This window comes from Rhinolophus hipposideros, assembly GCF_964194185.1.
Source record: "Rhinolophus hipposideros genome assembly, chromosome: 10".
NCBI classification, from domain to species: Eukaryota; Metazoa; Chordata; class Mammalia; order Chiroptera; family Rhinolophidae; genus Rhinolophus; species Rhinolophus hipposideros.
Genome location: NC_138056.1, coordinates 36,423,253 through 36,436,050, shown reverse-complemented (window position 1 = coordinate 36,436,050; position 12,798 = coordinate 36,423,253). Strand labels below are relative to the sequence as shown.

General features: G+C 36.4%; 1 protein-coding gene across 3 annotated transcripts in view; it reads right to left on the bottom strand.

Moving 5' to 3' along the window:
• Positions 1-12,798, bottom strand: part of SOX6 (SRY-box transcription factor 6) — a 588,685-nt gene that overhangs the window by 181,831 nt on the left and 394,056 nt on the right. For all 3 annotated transcript variants that reach the window (XM_081063954.1, XM_081063955.1, XM_081063956.1), the window contains one exon: positions 11,360-11,428. In XM_081063954.1, the coding sequence (XP_080920080.1) occupies positions 11,360-11,428 (69 nt within the window). The remainder of the gene's footprint in view (positions 1-11,359; positions 11,429-12,798) is intronic.

Here is a 12,798-nt window from a genome sequence, read left to right as displayed (position 1 = left end):
ACGAATGCCTCTATCTCATTTTTGCCTGCTTCTCTGGGCTTTTCCATAAAGAATACCAGGTCTTCTAACGGTGTGTCTACTCCACTTAGCCCTCCAATGTAAAATCTAGAAACTTGAGTCTGCACAAAGCAGCACAAGAATTACAGAGAGTAAGGTAGAGAGGAAAACTTGGAGCAAGTTTTTCCTTTTCTCAAACCTCCATTACTCATCACTAAGCAAGGTGATAGCTTCCTACCCATGTGCACTTTCTTCCTCTCCATTATCTTCTATTAAGTTCATTCTTCTATCATTATATCCGTGTTGATTCTTTCAAACCACAGCCTCCAGCTACTAAAGTGATTATCTGTGAGCTACCATGTTTCCCCGAAAATAAGACCTACCCCGAAAATAAGCCCCAGTTAAGATCGTCAGCCACTCGGACGCATCTAGTACGTTATGACGATGTTCCAGAAGAGGATGACATGACTGTATTTGAATAAATGTAGATTGTTGTAGATTAAAAATAAGACATCCCCTGAAAATACGCCCTAATGAGTCCTTTGGAGCAAATTAATATAAGACCCGGTCTTATTTTCAGGAAACACGGTATCATGATATCCATGGTTCTCAGTGAAATGCCAATCAGGAGGAAGGAGGGGCTGACAGCCACAGAATGCAGAACGGTCCTTGGGACAAACAAATGCCTGAACCAACAGTTGGAGATCCTTCCTCTCCTTGAAGTTTCAGGTCCCTGACTGCTTCCTCAGACACCATTCAATTGTATCAATTGAGTGCCCTGTATTCAACTAATCCTCTGTACATGAACAAATGACTTCTGCCACATCCAGCTTAAAAAACACCAAACTAGGACTGACTTCATCTTTTACCGAATAACAGTACAAAAGGAATGATTTTCCACTTGGGTAATTGGTTTCTGACACAATCATAACTTTTGAAAGGGGACAAAAGTTATTAGACAATCAATTGAAACTAAAATCAATTTTCTTGATTCCCCCCCATTTTCCTATGAATAATACAATTAAGAAATATATAAGGAGGAGCCAACACTTGTGCGGCTGGGAAATGAGAGATGCTAGTGCCGTACAAGATAAGCCTTGCCTACTGCAGTTCTTTAGAATAGTTTTTCCACGTTGCCAACGAGTTCAAACTCAGCCGAGTCAGCCTAGCTGAGAGCCCTTTCCTTTTGCACTAATCCCAGCCATTGTAGAAAATTCATTTGTGGACATGTTAAGAGAAAAATCTTCCATTGAAGTGTATGTTTCACAGACAGCACGACTATGACCTCACTGAGGATGGACTTGACCCTTTATTCTGACCTGTGAGTTCCTTAGCTTTCTTTGTTTAATGTTACAACTTTAACATTTTCTTAATGGATTGGGTGGTGAATCAAATGAATTTAGAGTTTCACCAGTGAGGCATTGCACCTTTTGCATCATTTATTTTCTTTTATTTTGAACAAGTAAAAATATCTGACTCTCAACATTAATAACTTTGAGGGGGAGTTGCCTTATGTGAATTAAAAATGGTTATGTCAGTACATCCCTTCAGAATTTAAAAAATATTTCCCTGTGCTATATCAAGTGTCACACAGTATATCAATTTTTATTTCCCATCTCTCAAGTCTGGTATGCATACTGTTTAACTTCTTAAATTCTAAGTATAGACATAATTCACAAAAGCTGGGCAAATGCTTGACTTCCAGGAGATAGCGCACATAAGATTTATATGAACAACTTTATTTTAAACAAGAAGGACTTTTGCATTTTGTGGTGCTACATCACGTAACTTCATCTGTACACTTTTTAAAAAGGCTATAAAATAAATTGGAAAGGTTCATCTACTATCCCTCTAACTTCACAAGCACTACTGATCTCTAATAGAAAAGCCCATTTTAGAGTGAAAGGTGAGAAGTTGACCCTAACATCCAGAATAAAAGGCCATGCTCCCTTTTCGACAATCTCCAGGCAGCTCTGTCTAATTCTTGGTCAACCATTTCTGAGTGCCTGATAAACCTTATTCTCCTCTCAGTGCAACTGAAATACCTCTCCTTTGACAGCCAGAGAAAATTGTTGTTCTTTCTTTTCCGCTAGATTATCATGATGATAACAATTGATTAAAATGCATCCATCCACGATTATTCTATATTCGCATCACTTATATGTGGGTTCTAATTATGCCTGCGTGTAGAGATACAAACATGCTGATACATGCAGATACAAAAGACGTACATGTATGTTTCTCCCTCAGGGACTTTGGAACTATTCCTGTACGTAGTATACAGAATAATGATTGATAGATATGCATTTAGCATGTCGCAGGGGCTTTATAGGATGATCTCTAATAAACTATTAAGGGATAGGAAATTCAAGCTTAGAGATATTAAGTAACTTCTCTCAGCTGGTAAGTAGCAAAACAATCACAGAGCTAATAGGTAGTAGAAGGGGAATTTAAATCTTAATTTAATAGTTTCCAATACTCGTGCTGCTTCTACAAAAATTTTACATTACGTGCACTCTGAAACAATGCATCTTATCCTCTATACCTTCTATTATATGCACAAATGTAGCTTAAAAGTGCACTCACATTCATACAGTCCTCATATATGTGAAGATGTAGTCAACTGCATAGATAATTTTTCTTAAAGCGCATTTAAAAAAACAGGCTGAGTTCCTGGGTCAAAATTCTTTCTGTTTAGATAGAAGAAGTCAAATAGCATCCGAGAATTTATTTTCTAAAAGTTTTTGTCTTATTATGAAAAACTATGTTCATTTTTCTTTTAAATACCTGTCCCAAAGGTACAAATCTGATATCAACACATTCCTGTCTTGCCAGCGTACCAATATATAAATAAAACTCAAGTCATTAGAACTAGCTAAATTTATGAAAATTGTCTAAACCATGATGTGTTATACACTTTCTAGCTATTAAGTGAAATAGCTGTGACCAAAGTCAAAAGTATATGTCAACTGCTCAAGAATTATTTGCTTAAGCTATGCCCAAACCTCACTCTGTCTGTAGGTAGGTAGGTAGGTAGGTAGATAGTCCAAGCAACTTAAGAGTACATGTAATCATTTAATCTGCATTACACTGTATGAAGCACTTATCTCAATCCTGATTAACCTCTAGAATCATCTACTAGAGAGATTTTAACAGTCACCATCTGGGACTCTACCCAGACCAATTCAATCAGAATCTCTGGGATGGAACCAGGGCATCAGTATTTTTAAAAGGCTTTCCAGTGATTACAAGTTACAAACAAGGTTGAGAACCACGGGCATCAAATGCTGCCACTTATGTCAGCTGGAGAAAGTAGATGAAAAAAAAAAAAAAAAGAAGGTGTTAACATGAAAAGTGACTGACCCCCAATGTAGAGATGTATCACTTTAAAGCCCCCAGAAAGTAATATCTAAGGAGTTTACATGTAAATACCAAAAGAGTCACTCAGCCATGAATCCATTTCATACTACACTACAAAAAGATTCCAATTACGTTATTTTTAATCTCTTTCCTTGTAGGTATGTACCCACAGTTTGTAGTAGTTCTGGGATATAAACTGATTCTAATAACAAATCTTCCATTTTTTTTTCCATTTAAGGATAAAGAGAATGTAATGAAATTTTAGATGTTAGGTACTATTATCCACATTTTACAAACTCAGAAACTAAAGTGCACTAAGAGTGATTCAGTCACAAAAAGGGCAAACTGAGATACAACCTGGAATGTTGGAAATAGAACTAGACTAGGAGTCAAGAAAGTTGAGTTTCACTCATGGCTGTCACAATATATACCTTTTTAAGCTTGGACAAGTCTGTGGTCTGTGCCTCAGCTTCCCAGTGTAAAGGATTTGGACCAGAGAAAGAGCTCCAAAGAAATTTCAAAGAAAAACAAAAGTGGGGACATAGAGATTTGGAAAGATTTTTTTTTTATTTTACCAAGTAAAACTACTGGAAAACAAAAGAAACAAAGTACATACCATTTATTATCACCTTTACTTCATAAAAAGAAAGGGTATTTTAATTCCAAAGAAAGTAGAGAAAATATAATCTCAGGGTGATTTTTAAGTCTAGCTTAATGATAAACTCACTATATTGCTGTCCAACAGGAATAGCTACCACCACCCCACCCCAACCCACCCAGCAATAAATGAGAATCATGAGGACCTTTGGTGATATTTCCAACTTTAACGTTCTGTGAAAGCGGAAGCAGAGTGAAGGTGGAATATTCAATACTCCTTAGGGTAGTGCTCTTTCAAGGGTTTGCCAAAACTCCATCATTAAAGAACTACCTTAATAATTTTTGCCTTATCAAAGTACCCAATTATTATTTACATAAGGTTGTTTTCTAAATTGGACTTTTTTTTTTTCTTCATTACATTTATTTCAGAAGGAGACTTTATATCACTGGGATAGAAATCTTTATATCACTGGGATAGAAATCTTTATATCAGAAATTTTATATCACTCAAATAGAAAACTGAAATCACTTGTAATAAACAGAAGATAATCAGGTAAGCATGAAAATAAGTTACTTTATTTAAATTTGAGTTCATCACTGTTGCCTCCAAAGTCTCTAAGACCAAAGTGATGTCTTCTCTCTCTCCTACAAAAAGAGATTGCATATCCTAGAAAGGTATTAAAGACTAACACTAAACTGAGACCTCAATGTAATCACAGAGATCAAGAAAAACATTGAAAAGAGCCGCCTTTTCCCTGGGGGAGTGATTCAAAGTTATATAATGTCACACACTGGCACCACCTGGATCATCTGTCACTCTGCTCCATACCCTCCTGCTTCTGAAGAGGTAAGGCACTCTCCCTCTTTCATTAATCCCAGAAAGCAGCAGAGACTTTGGTGTCCCTGAATGTTTAGCATCACTAGTTTGAGAGAGAGCTGGATAGTGGAATTGGAGAGATAAGCACAAGTAGCTCAGAAAGAGAAGAGAGGGTCAGCTAAAGGGAACTGGGGAAACTGAAGGCTGGTGCCTTTGAAAAGCACTGAGATTCACCAACAGGCTCTGGTCTGTTGAATGAGAACTTTGCCCTAAGGCCACATTTGGAAAACAGGTAGCCAACTGATGAATAATTCCATACAGTATTAGGTTGGTGCAAAAGTAAGTGCGGTAGAAACTGTTAAAAATAATTGCAAAAACCACAGTTCCTTTTGCACCAACCTAATAGCTCCAAGGATCTGGTCAGATAACACTTCTTACTCCTAGATCCACTCCAGCTTTAACAGTCTAGCGTGCAAAGTTTCTGATCCACAATAATAATTTAGATTTTTTGCTGTGAAGGCCCTTGCTATTCATGAATGATAACCACTTTACCTATTCTTTATAATTCAGAAATTTCACTAGTAAAATGTTTGAAGCATGCAATGGAGCATCATCTATCATTACTTAAAAAGTTAATTAGATTACATAAAAGAAATAATTAGATTTGCATTTTTATCTTGGTTTTAAACTTCCAAAGAAGAGCACAACAGCCTGCCTGTGGGCAATTAAAAATAGCATACAGCAGAAAAATAGAGGAGAGAGGGTCTGTATTTCCTGGCTAATTCATGATTGAAGATAGAATTACAAAATATTCTAAGGGCTTGCTGAAGCTGGGGGCTAATCTTCAACTTCTAAACTATGTTTATAACCCTCTTTTCCTTGCAAGACAGTATCAGATACATGTACAGTGCCAATAGACATATCAAATTACTTCCAGTGGGTTTATTTGGTCCTTTCAGAGGCTGTTGGAAGGAGATCCTTTACTTGATCAATAACATAAAAAAGAACTATTTGCTAGAGCCAAAACAGGAGCACTGTAATTGCTTTTTGTTTATCAATGCTAAATACAATTAACAAAGAGATATACATAATACAGAAGGACTATGTAAGACTGGAAAGCTCCTGACTTTCCTCGGTCTCTAGGTTGGCTGCTCCAGCCTTCTCTAAAAGACAATAAATGTAAGGTCCAGCTCTTAAAATTAGAGGTCAATTAGATACTTAATGATGGAGCATATCTTCAAATATATATCTATTATTATTATCCTAGCAAAAAATTAATTAACCAGGTCATGCAGGCCACGAAGGCTAATGTACAAAGTAATTATTTCTGATCTTTAGACAACTACCTCACATAAATGGTAGCCCTTATTCTGCTCAGCAGATACCTGAAATGCCTATAGTTAATCAGACTGAAGGAAACAAAAGGCAAGGTTTATCTCCTTAAAAGGTGAGAGTACATCTCAAATTATTCTATTTAATGGTTTAAGAAAAATCACCTCCTTGCTTCTAACATTAACATCTCTTCTAGTTACCCTGTTGCCCCAAAAATAAGACCTAGCCGGACAAGCAGCTCTAATGCATTTTCTGGAGCAAAATTAGAGCTGCTTGTCCGGCTAGGTGTCATTTTTGGGGAAATGGGGGAAAGACAGGAAGAAAAGAGAACACACATTTAATGGAGCTCTGCCACGTGACAAACACAGACACACAAATTATACCAGTAGCACACAGGAATATATTATAACCAAAATAGAAAACACTGTTTGAAAAATACTCATATACCCTTAAAAACAGAGTAAAACTCTAGTGAAGAGATAAATTCTTGGTTTTGCAAATAAGCAGCATGAACTACAGCATTTAAAAGAGAAAGTTTTCAGATAAGGCAAAGGATATCTGCAAAACAACAGCAATGGCATTTATTTCAAGCATTCCACAGACTGAGTTCACCATTTAATGCATGTATTAAATGATGAAGGGAGGGCAATTAATATTGTATATTAACCATAAATATTAAAAAAGAGCTAAGAATTTCAAGCTTCAAAATTACACCCAAAAAGGAAGATATATGAGTTGACTAAATCGTTGGCCCTGGCCCAAGAAGCCAAATACTCAAATACAATCCCAACCAGCCAGTCTGTTCTTCAGAGACTGCTGTGTTGTTGTTTGATCACCAATGTGAGAAGAGGATAGTGCTTATATAGCACACAATACAGGCCACTTGAATAACTCTAAAATTTGGGTCTGAATTCATTCCTGGAGAAGTACGTTTTTCACAAAGCTATTTCAGTGTGCAATATTCTCTTGCAAAGATTCAGTTCTAGCAGCAAAATGCCATTGTTAAGTGTGTTCTTATAGACATGCTATTGAGACCAAAGACAGTGGTGTACTATATCCATGAAGAGTATCTTCTCGATTCAAAAACTGAAGTTAGATAGATAAATATATGGATGGATCAAGAAATCAGGATTTATGAAATATTTTCTGTTTTGCTTGGACTAGACTTACATAATAATTGATTAAAATACGGTAAATAGGGCCAGCACGGTGGCTCAGGCGGTTAGAGCTCCATGCTCCTAACTCCAAGAGCTGCCGGTTCGATTCCCACATGGGCCAGTGGGCTCTACCCCCTGCAACTAAGATTGAACATGGCACCTTGAGCTGAGCTGCCAGAGCTCCTGGATGGCTCAGTTGGTTGGAGTGCATCCTCTCAACCACAAGGTTGCTGATTTGACTCCCACCAGGGATGGTGGGCTGCGCCCCCTGCAACTAGAAATGGCAGCTGGACCTGGAGCTGAGCTGCGCCCTCCACAACTAAGATTGAAAGGACAACTTGACTTGGAAAAAAGGCCTGGAAGTACACACTATTCCCCAATAAAGTCCTGTTCCCCTTCCCCAATAAAATCTTTAAAAAATAATAAATAAATAAATAAATAAATAAATAAATATGTAAATAGTATTCTTTGATATGTCCAATGAATTAGAAGTGAATTTTGTTTACTAGTTACTACAACTCTTCTAAAGAAAATGCTCCAAGATATTGGCTAAGATACTATACAGTGCAATGAGTCGAAGAAGGAGGAGAAATTACTGAGGTGGTTATCTATCCGTTGGAATTACAGCATGAGAATCAACATTCCCAACACCAAGGATCCATATTCCATGATCTACTAGTTTTGCTTCCCATAAAGTTGATAAAAACTTCTCTATTTCTGTCCTGGAAATATCAAAAATGTCTAACTTTTTCTGGGCTCCATATAGGGGGAATTACTTAATATATATCAAATTAGAGGAATCACCATTTTCCCCAAAGCACAAATAGAGGTATTTGAATTTACTAAGCAAACAGCCTCCTAAAAGATTTCTTAATATTAAAGCATTTTAATAATCATTTAAAGTTATTAACCTGATTTTTTAATGGTAAAAATTGACTCATCAGAAACACAAAAACAGTTTACAAAATCGTTCATCTTACTTTTTCAACATGGCTTACATGACCTTAAAACCATGTCTTTGAAAATTTAGTTAGGATTTACCAAGGCACAATTATGTTAAAAACTATATTCAAGAAAGAAAAAATATATAAATGAAATGATTTTAACTGCATATGGAAGTTGTAAATAACAGCAGATAAAATGAGCCTATAAAACAGCATTGCAATACTATCTTAATCATACCTTTTCCTGTTTCCAATTAAAAATCCTGCCTTTAGATTTGTGCAAACCATTCGGGTTTTCATTTATTTCCACTACAACGGGCCTAGATATGTCTGTGTGTGGTTGTTACAAAAGGTTAGACACTTTTCCCCTTCTTTCTATTATAGTTTGCAAATTCCAAAGCAATGGGGCTAATTCAGAAGTCAGCATTCTGAACCAGAAGTACAACAGCCTTGAATGCGATCACTTGATACTCATGAGCCACAGCCAATTGCCATGGCTTCATCTTGGGGACCATGTTAGCTAATAGGTTCTAGGACTCGAGATTTTAAAGAAAGAAAAAAGGTCAAATTCACTCAAATTGTCTCAGGATTCATTTGTTTTCAGAAGAGAAGCTAGGTTTTGTATTTATCATCTTATTTTACTTTGTTGTTTTTCGAAAAGGAGACTTTGTTTTGTGATAGAAAAAAATATTTGAAGCATCTCTTCAATCTCATATTTTGTTCAAAAAAACATATCTAAATTAGCCCAAGAATATTCTCTCTCCTAAATTTGATCATGTCATGGCTTGTGAAAAGCCAGTTTTGAAAATAGTTAATCCATTCCCATCCAAAAAAGTAACGAAAAGTCTGAATATCAGATACCCGCTTTTTAAGTGTCAGAGATGAATGTTTTGTGTAAGGAGTGTTTTTCAGCATTTGAAAAATTCTTTGAATGGTCTCATACTGATAAGATAAATACTGACAAGATTTGCAGTGAAGCAGTAGCTCAGGACAGAAGTAAATACAGGTTACTGCTTCCTCTTATTTTTTAAAATATGAATTCTTGTTACAAAGAATCCCATATTTCTAAAATAAATGTAACTCTGACACTTTGAATCTCTCTATGATTTTATAATTTACACTGCTGAGATCAAGTGCTGATTAGCTTCAATTTTTAAAAATTTAAACAATGAGAAATATCTATGGATGTTAAAAGAAATTTCTATTAGAAAACTTGAGAGAAAAAAACAATTTTCCTATTTTCTCAAACTGAACATTCTGATGAATTACATTTTAAGATCAAGTTCTAGTTTCCTGAAAAAGACATCAATTTCATGTAGTCAAGTTATAACTATAAAATCATAGGTAATCAATAAATACTAAAAATATTTCATAAAAATACTCTGAATTGATTTATTTGCTACTCATCTGAGATCCTCAGTACCACAGGCAAATATCAATTAAGACAGCCAGTTGAACTAAGAAGTGAAATATATTCAAAATAAATAAAGAAGTAAGTAATAAAGAGGTAGTAAAAACCTTAATAATAAGTAACTTATATGGGAACATCTCAGGGAAGGTCTTCCATTTCTGCTTTACAAATATGAGAAACACAGAGAACTAAATGACCAGGTTATTTAACACCTACTGAGTTCTTAGAGAGGGATCTAGAGAAAAATGTAGGAAGCCACAGGCTAAAAATCTTGACCTTAGCAGTAGGAGACACACTGAAAATTCTAATAAGGGCAGAACAAGGGAACACCTGGACAGTTACTTAATTAAGGATCTCAGCATGAGTTATAAAAGAGATATCAGGATGAGAAATTATTCCAAGATTTAATTGTAAAGGATGACTGTCAAAAATGCCAGACATTCCATCCCCTCTATATTTGGACTCTATTTTGAAACATATAGCCTTGAGTATAGAATACAGAATCAGAACTAATTTTAAAACAACCACAACAAAACACTGGTTAAAGCCTCCTAGTGAAGATAGCTGAACAAAATGCCAAATTAGGTACAGGTACTTGTTTAGGCACTAAATCGGTATTTTAAATGCAGTGACTACTCCCTGGCTCACTAAGTATGATTAACAAAGTGAAGCAAGGATCTAAGTTAAAATCACTGGCTTTCATCATGAGATGGAAGATTAAAGTTGGCTAAGACTTTATGCGAATGATTTAAAAAAAATACAGGAAAGTGTAATATTAACTTCAAGGAAAGAAATAATACAATTCAGAATATACTGCCCCAACTAGCTGAAGCACAGATCCCAGTGGTTAGAAAATACCCACCGCAGCCAAGAGAAATCACAGAGGCTGTGGTGGGAACACATAACTCTGGGATCAGTTTTCCTGAGGATTAATCACCAGACAACCAGTTCCTTATGCTATGGCTTTCTAGAATTCACACACCTATGTTCCTATTCAAAAATGAAGACCACTGCCTTACCTATCCCAAATAGCTGTTAGTTGAATTAACCATCAAGTACCTAAAGGAATGACAGAAATCAAAATCTTTCCCAGGTCACTGTTATTATGATCTCTATGTTGTGTCACCCTGCCACAACAACAACAAAAAAAGGGAATTTCTAAATTGTGTTACAATCATTCAGAAACAAGTTATTCTTCCTTGCTAGACTATAAGCTCCTTGAAGACAGTTATTTGTTAATCTTTATATTTCCCTCAGCATCTAACAGAAATGCCCTTAATATCTGTTGAACAAATTAATTATTACCAACCTTTTCCCAGGTCCTAAGATTCTTCCCATAACTGGCTCAATCAGCCAGTCCTGACAAGTAAATAAACATGAGCTTCTCCCCATAATGCTATTAGAGGGTAAAACACAAAGCAGAAATTGGTTTGTGGCAATCCAAAGAGCCATGTGTATGCTACCTTGGAAACCATTAGGTTTCCACCAGGTTGTGTTAGGCAAATGGCAGAAAGATAAAAGATACGGTTTTTTCTGCTTATGTATCACATCAGAAAAGAACGCTTAGGCCGCCATTTAATTGCTATTTCCTATATCCACTGATACAATTGTATACAACATCCTTGAACAGCAGCCGTATTGATGCTGTTTATAAGAGAGGGGTGCATTTGCAGCATTTTAAATTCCATTTTCAAGGAGGAAAGTATCTAAGTGTAATCAGACGTGAGTAATAAAATACACTGACCTGGATCTGTTGCTGCAGGAGATTAATTTTGTGCTGCTGTTGCAGAAGTTGCTGCTGTTGTCTTGCAATCTATCAGAAATAAAGTTTCATTAAGTTAAAATGAAATGCTTACACCTTTGCCATTACCTCAGGTGTCTCTCCTGGTATTACAAGAATGCTTTACTGCACTTCCAGTGAGAGAGTTTCTATAAAATGAGAGAGGCAGAATCAGAAAGTTGGAGAAAAGAAAAATTTTCAAACAGGTGCCATATCTCTGCTTGCCCCTAACTCTTTTTATCGGTAAGTGAAAACTGCCCCTTGTATTACATTTGTGAGCAGTTTGTCTGTATCTGCACCAGTCATCTGGAAAGAAGGGGAGTTCTGAAATCGGATCCTTGGAGAATAAAGATGGAAAAACTCTGGCCACATTTTTCTAAAGCACTTAATTTGGATATAAAAGTAAAATCCATAAGTAAAGACAGGAAAGAACTTTCTATTAATTATGATATGGTTGACTTCAGTGAAACCTTTCCTGATGTAAAGACTTTCAGAATTGGTAAGACTTAACAAATATCATCAAGGGACTGCCAAAAACACACAGCAAAAAGTGAGAAATATCTCTTTTTGTTGATGTACAAATGTACATCAATCATGTGACGTACAAACCATCTTTTAAAACAAAATTCAATATGTATCCTTTTGACGGTAATGTGTTCATTTTAGAGGACAGGATCCACATACAAATGTTATATTCCCTTGCTCCATCCAGCAATCAAATTCACCATCTGAACACATCAGCTGGTCTCTAAAAAGAAATATTAACCACTTAATGCAAGCCCTGTTGAGGACTGAATCTGCCCTTCAGGAGAGCAAACAACTTCTTTAGGGTAATGGTGATTACTATAAAACATGAGTTAGAAATCAGGCTGTTTATTGCCCCCAAAGCTGAGCTACTATGGCTTGAAGCCCAGGGGGATGCCCCTTAGTGAGGACACACTCACTCCAACCTAGGAAGCCAGAGAGAAAAGTGGCCAAAGAGCACTTAGAAGGACTTGGTTTAGTGGTGCCCTATAGGCAAAAGTTATGGGATTTCCCAAAAGCCAGTATTCTAGAATACTGGAAACATGTGTGGATCAGCCCCAGATGTATGCTTCCTGAGTTTTTTCGATGCTTTAGCCTAGAGCAGAGGGGAAAACACCCAAATGCCATTTTCATTCAGCAGAAGAACACAAAAGAGCAGTCTGCTCCCAAATGTTGCTTCCAGATTTCTGGTGATGACAGCCTCATACAGGAAGTCATGACACAGCTGTCCCTAACATAGGCCACAGTTTGCGAAATGGGACCTTTTCTCCTCACAGCCTCATCCGCCAAATGGAAACAGTATTTAATCGGGTTGGAAAGGCCCACTTTGCTTGTCACCGTTCAAATCAGAAATGGACAACTCATTCTGCCGCTCTAGG